Source organism: Mesoplodon bidens (genome assembly GCF_964165515.1).
Source record: "Mesoplodon bidens genome assembly, contig: HAP1_SCAFFOLD_126, whole genome shotgun sequence".
In the NCBI taxonomy this organism is placed as follows: Eukaryota; Metazoa; Chordata; class Mammalia; order Artiodactyla; family Ziphiidae; genus Mesoplodon; species Mesoplodon bidens.
Window position 1 is genome coordinate 235,375 of NW_027671928.1, and position 13,142 is coordinate 248,516.

The 13,142-nt window shown below is 44.5% G+C and overlaps 1 protein-coding gene and 1 pseudogene across 2 annotated transcripts in view; both read right to left on the reverse strand.

The window, feature by feature from the left end:
* LOC308610804 (centrosomal protein of 78 kDa-like) overlaps positions 1-13,142 on the reverse strand; it is a 573,086-nt pseudogene that overhangs the window by 20,693 nt on the left and 539,251 nt on the right. Inside the window, exons 3-6 of the transcript in view lie at positions 6,450-6,522; positions 5,287-5,396; positions 2,888-3,062; positions 774-887 (exon numbers count right to left, since the gene is read on the reverse strand). The product of the transcript in view is annotated as a centrosomal protein of 78 kDa-like (transcript). The remainder of the gene's footprint in view (positions 1-773; positions 888-2,887; positions 3,063-5,286; positions 5,397-6,449; positions 6,523-13,142) is intronic.
* Positions 6,426-7,764, reverse strand: LOC308610815 (BCL-6 corepressor-like). Its single transcript, XM_081259821.1, has 2 exons — positions 6,928-7,764; positions 6,426-6,663 (listed from the first exon to the last, which is right to left on the reverse strand). Exons 1-2 carry the CDS (start codon positions 7,167-7,169, stop codon positions 6,627-6,629), a joined length of 279 nt encoding a protein of 92 aa, XP_081115947.1. The 5' UTR covers positions 7,170-7,764; the 3' UTR covers positions 6,426-6,626.

The window sequence follows — 13,142 nt, forward strand, 5'->3', positions numbered from 1 at the left end:
CTCCAGTGAAGCTGTCCCCTAACAAACCTATCCAATGGAGTCCTACCTGCTCTCCCTCACTCTCCTTACATTAAGATACTTTTGCACTTCCTACTCTCTAAAATTATATGACTTATCTGTTTACTCATTTCTATCTGATCTCCTTCACTAGAATGTAAGCTCCATGAGGGCAAGACTTTTGCCTGTCTGGTTCACTGCTTTATCCCTAGTCCCTAAACCCGTAACTGGCACACAGAAGATGATTACAAAATTACTTGTGAATCTGACAAATGAATAAAGTACTCCTGGCAAGAATTCAGAGGTTGCACAGGAAAGAAATAATGCTCTTGTTGGAAGCAGGCTTAGTATCTAGGTTCACCTCTATTCAGAGTAGAGATCAGAAAAATTGACAAGTATAATTCACTTTAATTAGTACATTAGCTGCTAAAAACATAAGGGAAGTGCAACACTAGAAAAGTACAGTTGAAGCTTGAACAACATGGGTTTGAACCTCGTGGGTCCACTGACACACGCATAGTTTTCAATACATAGTTACTAGCGTCCTACATGATCCAAGGTTGGTTGAATCCACAGATGTGGAACCACTGACTATAAACTTATACCCAGATCTTCAACTGCATAGGGGTCGACACCCCTAACCCCACGTTGTTCAAGGGCCAACTGGATATGATGAGGAAAGTTAAACACATTAAGTTTTAAAAAACTATCAATACCTGAACAAATTCTTTTTGTTTTGCTATGTGTTTATCAATTTAAAAAAAGTGACCACATACCAACCAGCAGATTTTTTCTTATATCCAGAACGAGCAGAGTTCTGTTGGTTTCAAGGGCCTTTAGTAAAGCCTTTGCTCCTTCACTGGTGAGGCCGCACTGCTGCAGGTCAAGTGCTTTCGATGAAAGACAAAAGGTCACTTGCTAACTCTACAGATTTAACATATAGACAACTCTCGTTTTCTCACGTGTGGAAGAGTCCTGCACAAGACAAGTCATGGCAGGTTTGTAATTTTGGCTATGGAAAAAAAGAGACATATATGCACACACATAATGCATAATCCAATTTAAAAACCTCTTCTTGGATGTGCGATGAAACCCTGGCTTTAGTACCAATAAATCAGACAACATATTTTACAATTACAGAACTGAAGAATAACTGTATATAACCTATGAGCAAAAAGCATCACAAAATGAATCTCAGTTCATAATTAGCAAGGGCGGCAGGGGCATGTAAACCTCACAAGCAAAACCTGGTGGAGCTCAGAAATGCACTGCATTCTTTTGATCATGATCTTCAGCTCCAAATCACACTTGAAACTAGTTCAAAGGGGAAAACAAAATAGAAGAAATGTAATAACTGTTAGTTTTAGAGGAAAAAAAGACAAGTCTAAGAGGATACAAATAATAAAAACTTTCAACAATGTGTGAGTAGAGAATATATACTAAAAACCTATCATGAAAGTATGATGGTCAAGAACCCTCGCAGTAAAAGGTCAGACAAAAACCAGAAAAACTGATCATGAATTCTAGTAGTTCTGGGGCTGAACAACCTACTCATTTAAACCAAAGGGATCATCACTAAAGCACAGGGATTAAAAACTATTACATGAAAGGAAACTATCATGAGTCTTTTGTTTAAGTGTTGTGTGCCCAACACATTAAAATAACTGGAGTCTTTCAACACCCCCATGACACACAGAAATAGCAAGTCAGACATACGGATCTGACAGGATATGATACAACCCTTACAAACTCTCACTACAGAAGAATGGACACAGGGTATAATTAACCAAATAGCCAAAGTAATACAAACAGCCAGTAAACCTCACCAGTCAATCAAATGAATACAAAATAAAACAAAATGTGGTTATTCCCCTATCAGATGAAGCCAAGATTCTGTAAGAAAAGCCTTTAAATAATGTCTATACACTTTGCATCCAACAACTCTCTTTCTAAGAATTTAACCAAAAGAAATAGTCAGAGATATAGGTAAGGATATATATCAGAGTACTATTTGTAACTGAAAAACTGGACAAAGCTTATATACAAGAATGGATAAGCTATGTGCACTGTGGCATATTCATATAATGGAATACTGAACAATCACAAAAAATGATGTAGGAGATGCAAATTTACTGACTTGGTAAAATGCTCATACTAAATTAATTGAAAAAAGTTATAAAATTTGGAGTAATCCCACTTGCATAGAAAATGGACAGGTACTCATTTTTGTAGTTTCACATTTTTTTACAAGTGCTACAGGCCAGTGTTTGTGAGAGGCAGGCTTCCCATCTACTGTTGGGGTGGACTACAAATTGGCATAGACTTTCTGGGTGGTAATTTGGCCATGTGTATCAAATGTCTTAAAAATAGGTCACACTTAGTCATTCCACTTGTAGTACCTTATTCTACAGAAGTAATCCCGATGGACACAGAGATGTATATACAACGTATTCACATTGTTTCTGACAGGGAAAAGCAAACGAACTGTCTAAATAGAATTGCAAAGAATTGATTAAACTATGGGACATCAATACGACGCAATACTACATGATACATCTTTAAGTGAAAAAAGCAGGAATGTGAAATAGCAAGTATACTACAATTCTATTTTTGTAATCCCTAAGTGTACATATATATTTGTAGAAGAAAAAAAGACTGAAAGTATATACGCCAAAATGAACAGTGATTATATCTGGGTATTAAAATTATAGGTTCTCTTGTTACTCTGTATTTTCTGTAAAGGATATATGCAACTCTTAGAGAAAGTTGAAAAGCAAAATAAAAGCTATCAGTAAAATGAGGCTTTAAAAAATCCTATCACAATAGTATCATGCCAAAAGCTAAGCATATTTCATATTAAACATTCAATATTTTCAATTTTAGAATTTCCCTCTAAGCCATAAATCCTCACTAAGAGATTCTGCCAAAGCACTTGCACCCAGGTCACCAATGAGCGGGTTGCAGTTCAGAGTGATGCGCCTCAAACCAGCCATGCAGTCAAGATCACGTCTCCTGGAATGAAGACCCTCAGCCCAGGTTTCTTCATGCCTTCTGGTAGTCGGATACTTCAAAGATTTAATGGGATGAAATTAAGATGCTTGAATAAGGAAACAGGGTGTGCCTGAATATGGCTTCTTATGTCAGAGATTTACACACACACACAGATCAAGCATATATGCCAGGAGCATCAACCTGAGAAATTCAACAGTCACTTCTGGTTTACGAGTCCAGTGACCCAGATACTGCTTGGTCAGTGATTAGATTCTAGCCACTGCATTTCCTGTTTCTGAACACTTATGTAAAGTTGGACAACTCAATTACAGTCTATGAATTATTTTCCTTATCTTCTAAGTCAGGGAATTGGTTCTAAATTCTATCTTTGCTGAGGCCCTATATTTCATCATCCTGTCCTCCAATGGCCTCCAAACACCTGACTGGGCAAACCATAAGAAAACTTTTTAATATGCATCTTATTTATTAACAAATTATATACACAAAGTTCCATACATATAATTTATGTACATGATAAACTACACAGATTTTTTAAAATAATACAAAGGTAAAAATGTTCTAATATTTTCTTTTCCTAACTCCTAAGGCATTATTTTATTTTACTTATTTTTTTATAAAGATTTATTTATTTATTTGTTTGTTTGTTTGGCTGTGCTGGGTCTTTAGTTGCAGCATGCCGGATCTTTTAGTTGTGGCATGTGGGCTCTTAGTTATGGCAGGCACGTGGGATCTAGTTCCTTGAGCAGGGATCGAACCCAAGCCCCCTACATTGGGAGCACATAGTGTTAACTGCTGGACCGCCAGGGAAGTCGCAAGCATTATTTTAAAAACTATATTTACAAAATGTATCTCACATGCTACCTAGGGTGTGCACACAAGCTTTAGAGGCCTGGACTATGCAGAGCCAGTTTGATGTGCCTTGGGAAAATAATGGTTTGACATTTAAGCAAAAGTACTGTCTTGAAGACATTCAATTCTTTATATTCATAAAGTAAATTTTGGTAACAGGGAACACTGACTGTCAATGAAAAAAGTCTTATTACATTCCTGAAAAAGTAAAAGACTCAAAGTGCCTTTGTTACTCTAAAAGGAAAATCATTAGTGTCATTTTTCTATTAACAATAACTTATTAAAGCTCCAAGCAGAAACAACAGCAATCACTTACACAGCGCTTAGTATGTGCCAGGCACTATTTATACAAATAAGTGCATTTAAACCTCATAATGAGGCATAGAGGTTAAGTGATTTGCCCATGGTCACTAGCTATCAAATGGGAGAAAGGGAATTTGAACCTAGGCCATTTGGCTTCCGCACCCAAGTTCCTGACTGTTTTCTACCTCAGGGGTCAATGGACTTGCCCTGTATAGGCTCAAAGAAGTTTTCAATTTTTAAAATCTAAATTTAAACATTTCCAGATTTGTGGGCTATACAGTTTCTGTTGCAACTACTCGGCCCCACTGGTGTAGGGTGAAAGGAGCCATAACTACCATGTAAACAATGGGTGCGACTATGTTCCAGAAAAACTTCCTTTACAAAGCCAGGCGACGGGCTGGATCTGGCCCACCAGCCAGAGTTTACCTATCCCTGATCTGCACCATCAAACTATTAAAAAGCCTTCATGTCAAATTATTAACTAACTTTAGGCCTAAATACAGTCATTATAACCACTGTAAAGTTGTTAAGGCATTATTTTAAAAACTGTATTTACAAATTGCTGATGTACTGACTTTTATTAGTTTAAAAACTACAACAGCTAATAAACACTTGATTCATTTAAGTCTTGAAGACTAGAATGGCATAGTTTCTTCACAGTATTACAATAAATGTTTTCAGTAAAAAAATACATAAAAGTATTATTAGGTATTATATATTAAATCTCTTATTTCTAAAATTAAGTGGACTATCTTTCCTAAATGGTAGAATCCCAAACTGAAAACTGGTCATATTCTTTCAGCAAAATGAAAGCTGCGCTCACATGTACCAAAAGGCAAAAATTAGGGCCTCCCTGGTGGCGCAGTGGTTGAGAGTCCGCCTGCCAATGCAGGGGACATGGGTTCGTGCCCCGGTCCGGGAAGATCCCACATGCCGCGGAGCGGCTAGGCCCGTGAGCCATGGCCGCTGAGCCTGCGCGTCCAGAGCCTGTGCTCCGCAACGGGAGAGGCCACAACAGTACCACACACACACACAAAAAAAGACAAAAATTAACTGCCCTCTGTATCAATATATTAATGTGTTTCAATCACATATGTTTTCATGAAAGTTTAAACATAAAATCACCTTTAAGATCTAGGCCATGTGATCTGCTCCATGCCATGTCAGAATACACCCCGTGACGTTTACTTAACTTGTCTTAAGTGTGATAGAATTCTTTATACCTTGACAAATAACTAAAAGGAAAAAAAAAAACCCACACACACAATAAGATGAAGAGCCTATACATTTGTCAATCTTGACTTATTTGCTTTTCTTGAGTCAGTTGGAGGTTTATAGCCACATTCTCAAAATCATTAACTACAATCTTCCCAAACAGGTAATTGACGAACAGATGCATTCTAAAACTTGTCAGTAACAAAGTGCTATTCCACTTTACAGCAACAGTTTAATTCTATTTAGATACTAAAACTGAATACACTGAATACTGCAAACTTTATTCCCAACCACTCAGCAAAGTACTACATACCTTTTCAGATATAGGAAAAAAAAGAAAAAAAAGAAAAAGCATACGATTCTTCCTATTTTCATTTCCAAAGATACATCCCAATCTTAATGATCAATCAGCGATTTAAACGTCAACTGTAAACCCAGTATACTGCTGCTATGCAGTGTATTAGAGCAATAGAAGAGAGAGGACCTCAAACTCTCTGTTCCCTCAAATTCAAAGGCAGGCTTCCTGACCCCTCCAGACCACTACTGGACACAGGGAAGGCACACTAAAGTTTCAGGACCCCAACCAACAGTCACCTGCTTTGTGATTACTTCCATGACACACCCTCACCAACACCAGAGTTTGCTGCTCCTACGGGACGTTACATGTATTTACTATTTTAACACATACCACAGTGCATCATAATTATGATTGCAGATAGATGTTCTAACAATTGAAAGAGAATGATGACTTTTTTGCTCTTTACATCTTGCTATTTCCCTTCCCATAATATTTCTTGAAGCGAAACCATAAAATATAGACAAACACAAAAAACAGAAAATATACAAAACGTGTGCTTTGCACCTTAACGCAAACTTAAGTAAAATTAGTTCTGACAGTATCCGGCATGACAAACTTCCATGGTACAAATGAGAATGGACCAAGGTTTGAGCAGGTACAGGAGACAATCCAGGCATGAACAACACCAAGGAAAGGTAGACAGGAAGTAACATGGTGTGTAGGAAATCATGAGACCAGTCTGATGGGAAGAGACTTAAACAAGACTGAAACTCACTTTCTAAACCTCCATCTCCAATTGGACAATTCGCAGGACACAGGTGCACCAAAGTGGCCAATTTATTCAATCCCTTTAATATGGAGGAAGAGTTTAAAATTTTACTGGTGTAATTTGCCCCCAAAGCAACTCTCAACAGTTATGGCCTCTGTCGTCGGAGCTTTGTATGAAATTAAGTCAAAGTGTGGAGCTCCTTTGCCTTTTTTTTTTTCTCCTTAAAAAAGAAAAGAAACAATTGTTCCGAGTAAAAACAAACATATTCCAAAGCATGTGTACATTGAAAACTAAAGAAACTTTATTAACAACTTCATAAAAACTGACTTAAAAGTTTAAAAAGAAAAAAACATGTTTCAAAGTCCTTCCGACTGGAGTCGTGTCTCATCGTGTCCTTTCTTTACAGAAATAGTCGTATTATGACACATATGCACAAGGATTAACACCATGACACACTGTACACGGCGGGCCCCGGCGAGCTCACCAGTTGTCGTCTGAGTCCAGGTCTCTGGGGAGGATCCACTCCACGGATGAGCCCAGCAGAGTCTGAAGCTCGTTCGTGAACTCCACCACATCTAAGAGCTCCTTACTTTCCGGATTAAAGGACTCCAGGTCTTTGGGGCAACAGAATAAGAGACTTGCTGACACTTGCCGGTAGAACTCGGCCTCCGCGATGGTGACAATTTCCACATTTGGAAAATTGCAGCGGAATATGCAGGAGGACATTTGCAGTTTCTTGAGCAGGTCTGAGAGCAACAGCCAGTTACGAGGCCTACACCAGAGAAAGGACAGTGGTTTGAGTTTCCGGCAAAATGAGAGGCGCTCCCAACTATGAACTACCCGTCTCCTGGCGGTGAAAGGGCCTGCTACTTCCACTTTGATTACCCCACCCCCACCCCACTTCTCACTGTCCTTAGAAGGTCTACTTCTTCTTTTTCTTTTTTAATTTTATTTATTTATTTATTTTTGGCTGCGTTGGGCCTGTTGCTGTGCACGGGCTTTCTCTACTTGTGGCTCGCGGGCTCTAGAGCGCAGGCTCATTAGCTGTGGCGCACAGTCTTAGTTGCTCCGTGGCATGTGGGATCTTCCCGGACCAGGGCTCGAACCTGTGTCCCCTGAACTGGCAGGCGGATTCTTAACCACTGTGCCACCAGGGAAGCCCGGAAGATCTACTTCTAGCGGGGGAACTCTGGACTCATGTGCATGTGTTAAGAGACCACCTAGGGCAGATCAGCCAACTTAGACAAAAGCAGGAGCAGCGCCCCTGAACCAGCCTCGTTGCAGGCCACCCCAGTGCTGCCTTGGCTCTGGCCACAACTCAGGTCACCCCTCTCCAAGTTAGTGCACCCCGTTCTAGTCACTGGGGAAAACCAGTCAGTATGCCAACCCAAGGGAGATGGCAAACACCTCTTTGACCTCTCCTCTCCTCCGGCCCTCACGGAGAGAGCATGAGAAACACTCGAGGTCACCTGGCTTTCCTTTCCTTTCCCACACCTCCAACCCACCCCTCAATGCTGCCGGGAGTGAGGCTTTTTCGAGAAGCGAGGTGGTACAATCCTTCCTGATACCCTGCCACGCTTTATCATCTCTATCCCGAATACAATGTCACCACAAAGGCAGACACGGTCCCAGCCTCAGAGTCCAAGGAGGATGCTACTCCTTAAGCACCGGGGTCAACACACAGCAGAGCAAGGTTTCCTGATGTGTTCACCCCGAAGGGTTGGTCATGGGGCACAGTGGCCCGACTGTGGGGACAAGACTCGATCTAAGCAAATCTGAAGACACATAAGATCCCAGGTGCCACATACGGCTTTCTCTAATCTTATACGAGAAGAGGGTACACATCAGTATTGTCCCGTGGACCTCACGCGCCTTGGAAGGCCCCTATGGTAGCCGTTTGGGGAGGATCCCTTCCCCAAGAGTTTAGTGACTGAAACTGTGCAATTGCAGTCGCTGACTCCCGTGTCCTTTGGGCTCTAGGGGTGTGTTCCAATGAGGGCAGTTGGCTGGGAGCCCTCCCATCCCCCAAACTTTTCTGGAAAAGTTCCACTGCATTATGTGAGGTCGGTGGACACTTGGTGAGGAATTCACTCACCCCCCCAACCCATCCACCCTCATCTGCTGAAGGGGATTTCTAACTCCTGCCACCCCACAGAGCAGCTGGGCTGGCTCTCGACCACACGCTGGCCACGCTCACCCCTGAGCGACGGACACCTGGACGTTATAACACGGCAAAACGGGGTCTTTGGAAAATTCAAACTCCAATAGGTTACCATAGGCCTCGTTGCTGTCATCCTGGTCCTCCGGTCCTGGGGGATTTGCTAAAACATCGTAACCACTTTCATCATCTGGTTCTAACCGGGCGGGGCAAACAAGAGAGAGGTCAGTAAGCTGGAGCAAGATTCCAGCTGTTCGCCAAAAAGGACCCTGGAAAAATTCTTTCCCAAGCAAGCCCTGCTCACAGCACCACCACCACCACCACCCCCACCCCCACAAGCCCAACTGAAACGAACAAGGCTGCTCACCACACACACAGCTGCCAGAGAACTCCGAAGAGCAACCGGGGTTACCGTCGTCAGGAGCCTGCAGGTTATTTCAACAGTGTGGAGAGAGAGGGGGAGAGAGAGAGAGAGAGAGAAACAAGATAACGCCTGCTGGTAAGAGGCAAATGCTGCTGGAGTTCGGGAACATCTCACGCTGGGGCTGGTGTCACCTCCTGACAAGTCCCACTGCACACGCCTCCAGGTATCTGACTGAAACCTCCCCACGCGTCCACCCGCCTTCCTGAGGGACTGCCCGCCTCACCGCCCCAGCCTGCCAAACAAAAGCTAGCCTGGCTAGCTAAGAGTTTTCCAGCCCCCCACCTTGCAAAACTCAAAGTATGTATCTCTTCTTTGACAGACTAACGTTGGGCCGCTTTTCCCAGTAAAGGGTCACTTAGAGTAAACGGGGGGGTGGGGGTAGGGGGAACCCAGGTGAAAGGCTGTGAAGTCACCGTCTAGATGCTTGAACAAGACCATGTCTTGACCTCTGCCGTACCTGTTAAGAACTTCTCCAGAAGTTCGCTGTGGTTCACTTTCTTGATGGTTCTACCTGAGTACGTAGCCAGGGTAGGATCAGCACCGTAGGAGAGGAGCAAGCGGACAATTTCGAGATGATCATTCTTGACAGCATCGTGGAGAGGCCTAGGAGAGGTGCGGGGGATTACACCCGTGCACGCGACGCTTGCTTCTAAGGACACGGGGCAAAATCGAGCGTGTGCGGCCAAGCCTCGTAGGCGCGCTATTTCACCGAGGAGGTGAGTGTACGGTCGCTGCGCCAAATTACTCTGTTATTTCAACACATAACCCTTTACGGGACAGGTGAAGGGACCATCTCAGGCCTAATTCTTCAATGCAAATCTCTCTTAATGCATGGCCCAAGGAGGAACTCAGGCCTAGATGAAAACGTTTCCAATGAACTTAAATAGTGACAGACTGTAAGAAGGTAACGTACGGCGGGGTGGGGGGAAGAATCCCAGCATCACGGAAGCAGATACGACAAGCCATTGTTATACCATTACAAACAAAACCCAAAAAGTGCAGTTTGTAAAAGAAACTGGGGGCAAAGTGGAACCTCTCCTGAAACCAACTTGGAGATGAGTGATCAACCCTCTCGCCCAGAAGCAGTCAACAGGCAGGGCGAGTTCTCAGGAGGATACAGAGTCCTCCTGCCCGTGTCCGCTGGGGTCAGGAACACTGTCCGCAGTCCCATCCAGAAAGGATGCTATTTGGAAACCACGAACCACCAAATACCTTACGGTTTTGCTAATGTTATGACCGTCAGGAAAGCCCCAGTGCCCTGCCTCGTGGTGGCATCCCAGGTACAACCAGGAAGATGCTTGGGCTGACTCAGACCTGGGCCTCTGGCCAATAAACCGAGGTCAAGGACAGAGTGGGGGCCAGGCCCAGGGATGTGGGTGGACACGGCAGGTCCTATCAAGCCAGTTGCCACTGGACCTGTCTGTACTCCTGCAACTTTCAACTCACATATATGTTCAAGAGTGAGATTCAACAGATGCTGGTGGAGAGTCCAGGGTCTTAAAAGAGAACACCCCTGATTATTCATGCAGGCTCAACATTTTCAGGGACCTCTGTCCATAAGACTGTCACAGAGTTTTAAAGTTCTATGTAAATTTGCCAGAAAGATCTGTCCGATTCCATTCTAGAGGACTCCACCACCAGTGTGCTTACATGGCACTCACTCTCCATCTTTCCTTCTGGGGTTCCCCGCACACCCTGAGAACCACTGCCTATGCCCCAGCAGGGCCAGGCCAAGAGCAAGACCGCCACTGACCCGGTTCCATCCTGGGCACTGCAGTTGACATCGGCGCCATATTCAAGGAGGTGTCGTACGATGTTGAGCCAACCTCTTGCACAAGCCTCGTGCAGGGCACAGTAACCCACGTTGTCGCGGTGGTTCACATCACAAATCTTGTTCTCCAGGCAGTACAAGACCGCTTCCTATGGGGAGAGGAGAGGAGAGGAGAGGAGATACCATCAGACAACCATACAGTGAACCTTGTAAGGGTGACCTCCCCATAGCTTGGCGGTGCCCACTTTCAAAGGCATACATCCTTGGGGCCAAAAGCCCAACATAGCGCGGGCAGGCGGCAGGCATCCTGGTGGGGGGTGAGAGTGCGTGAGAAGGGCTTGGAGATGCAGACAGTGTTGTCTAAGGCTCTGCTGCACCAGTGGCCTGGCCATGGGCAAGTTACCCTTGAACTTCTCCAAGCTTCCACAGGGCTGCTGAGAGGATGCATTCGGATAGCGATGAAAGCCCTCAGCCCAGGGGCCGACGTGACCAGTACAGAAGTCTCACAGCTGCTAACATCTTAGATGACACATTGCCAAGCACAGACCATACTCACTTGATGGGTCTGTTCAGTCAGTGGCAGTGGACGAAAACACAAGTTTAGATAAAAGTATGGATGACCAACCCTTAAAGAGAGCTTAAATCAGCCAGAGAACATTCCCCAGCTTAGAGAAGCAGGGACACACAGGTCAGCTACATCCTCGCGCCCCCTGTTAAGACCCCAAATCAGAACCTGGGCCTCAGATGCTCTTGTCTGTACGTTAAGTACAGTTAAAGAGAAGCTCTCTCCCTCCATCCTCGAGGAATGACACAAAATGCCTCCAATAACCCCACCCTCTATTTTGCCTCACTCCACCCTCTCGGGGCAGAATCAGTCTAATATTCTCATATTTACTCAAGTTAATGACAGGAACCTGATACACCACAGGCTGCAACCTCCACATTTCAAGAATCAAATAAAACATTCACCCCCGCCCCCGGAGATGTTCTGTGTCAACACTGTGCATTAGGATCACTGTTATTAACCTTATTTCTTTGGCTTGTTAAAATATTAATATGAACCACTCCCAGTAAGCAGAGCAGGAACTTATTCAATGTTTTATTACCTTAAGAAAGTTTTCAGACACATCGAAAGCATTTGCCACCAGAAAACACATTATACTGTTTATACTGGGTAAGTCATGCCCAGCAGAGAGCCGTCAGGTTCTGAGAGCTGGGAGTAGGCAGAACGTGCATGTGGCCCAACACATGGTCTGCTGGGTAAGGGGGGATGCGATGGGGTCAGAACAGGCCTCCTTGTGACATCTCTCAGGTAACTCATCTGTTAAACCTAAAACGGGGGTCATTCTAGCCGCCCATAAGTGCGAGATGGGTTCTGTAAAACCTTTTATGCCCTTTGGAGGACACGCCAATCAAAGGTGACCACTCACTTGGGAGCGAACTAGAATGTTCCATTTGCTTACCACGTGAAACCAATGGGGCATGCTGGTAAACCTGGCCATCGGTGCCCTGTTACTTCAGGTCACTGCAGCAGCTCCCTTCCAAAACAAGAGGAGGAAGAGAAAAGGCACGCCCACGAATGCGTTTCTCCGTTTACATCCCAACCTGCCAGAAAGCCCACAATCCTCTGGGCTCTCAGGCCACCTGCCCCGAGCCCTGGTATCCAGGATACCGCATGAAGCTGCTGCTCTTTTAGCAGGCCCTCACTAGCCAGACTTGAGTGGACGGCTGCAAGCTAATGAGTTGTGTGCGCCAGCCAGGGAGAGGCCCTGTCACGTGGCTCTGGGATCAGGTCTGAATGCCACCAACTGCTGTGCACACATCAATTTACTCAACCCAGGGTTTATTTGCTGTGACAACCATGGCCTTCACCTGGAAACCTTCATCACTACTAGGGCAGATTCAAGGGTACCTAGAAATGAAAGGCCGTCCAAGCTGGTGGGTAAGTCAACTCTCTTCTCCTGGAAGATGGCAGCAAAGGCAGCAGTAGCCCCACGGCCAGGTCAGACTTTTTGCCACGGGCTGTCCTAACTCAACCATGTTGATCCCACTGTTTACACAGTGCTTCTCATTTCCCCAGATGAGTACGTCTTCTGTCACCCACAGTAACCCAGGAGATAGCAGGAAAGGAAGGTAGTACTATCCTCATTCAACACTTGGAAACTGAGGCCCAGAGATATTAAACCCCAAGTTCAATTAACATGAAGTACTAGACCTATAACTCAGGTCTTTGGTACCTGGTCAGCTGGGAAGATTCAAAAGGCCCAAGAGGGCCCCAGTTAGAGGGATGCAATCCAGCTGTGAAGAGCATCCCACAGGCCTTCCCTGTTGGGGGTCAAGTGGGCT

What these genes read in the sequence shown, in the direction of transcription:
- LOC308610815 (XM_081259821.1), bottom strand. Translation starts at nt 7,169, where the DNA reads ATGTCCTCCTGCATATTCCGCTGCAATTTTCCAAATGTGGAAATTGTC. An exon ending in CTGGACTCAGACGACAACTG is followed by an intron (nt 6,664 to 6,927) that starts GTGAGCTCGCCG and finishes TTCTTTTTTAAG; the next exon opens with GAGAAAAAAAAAAAGGCAAA.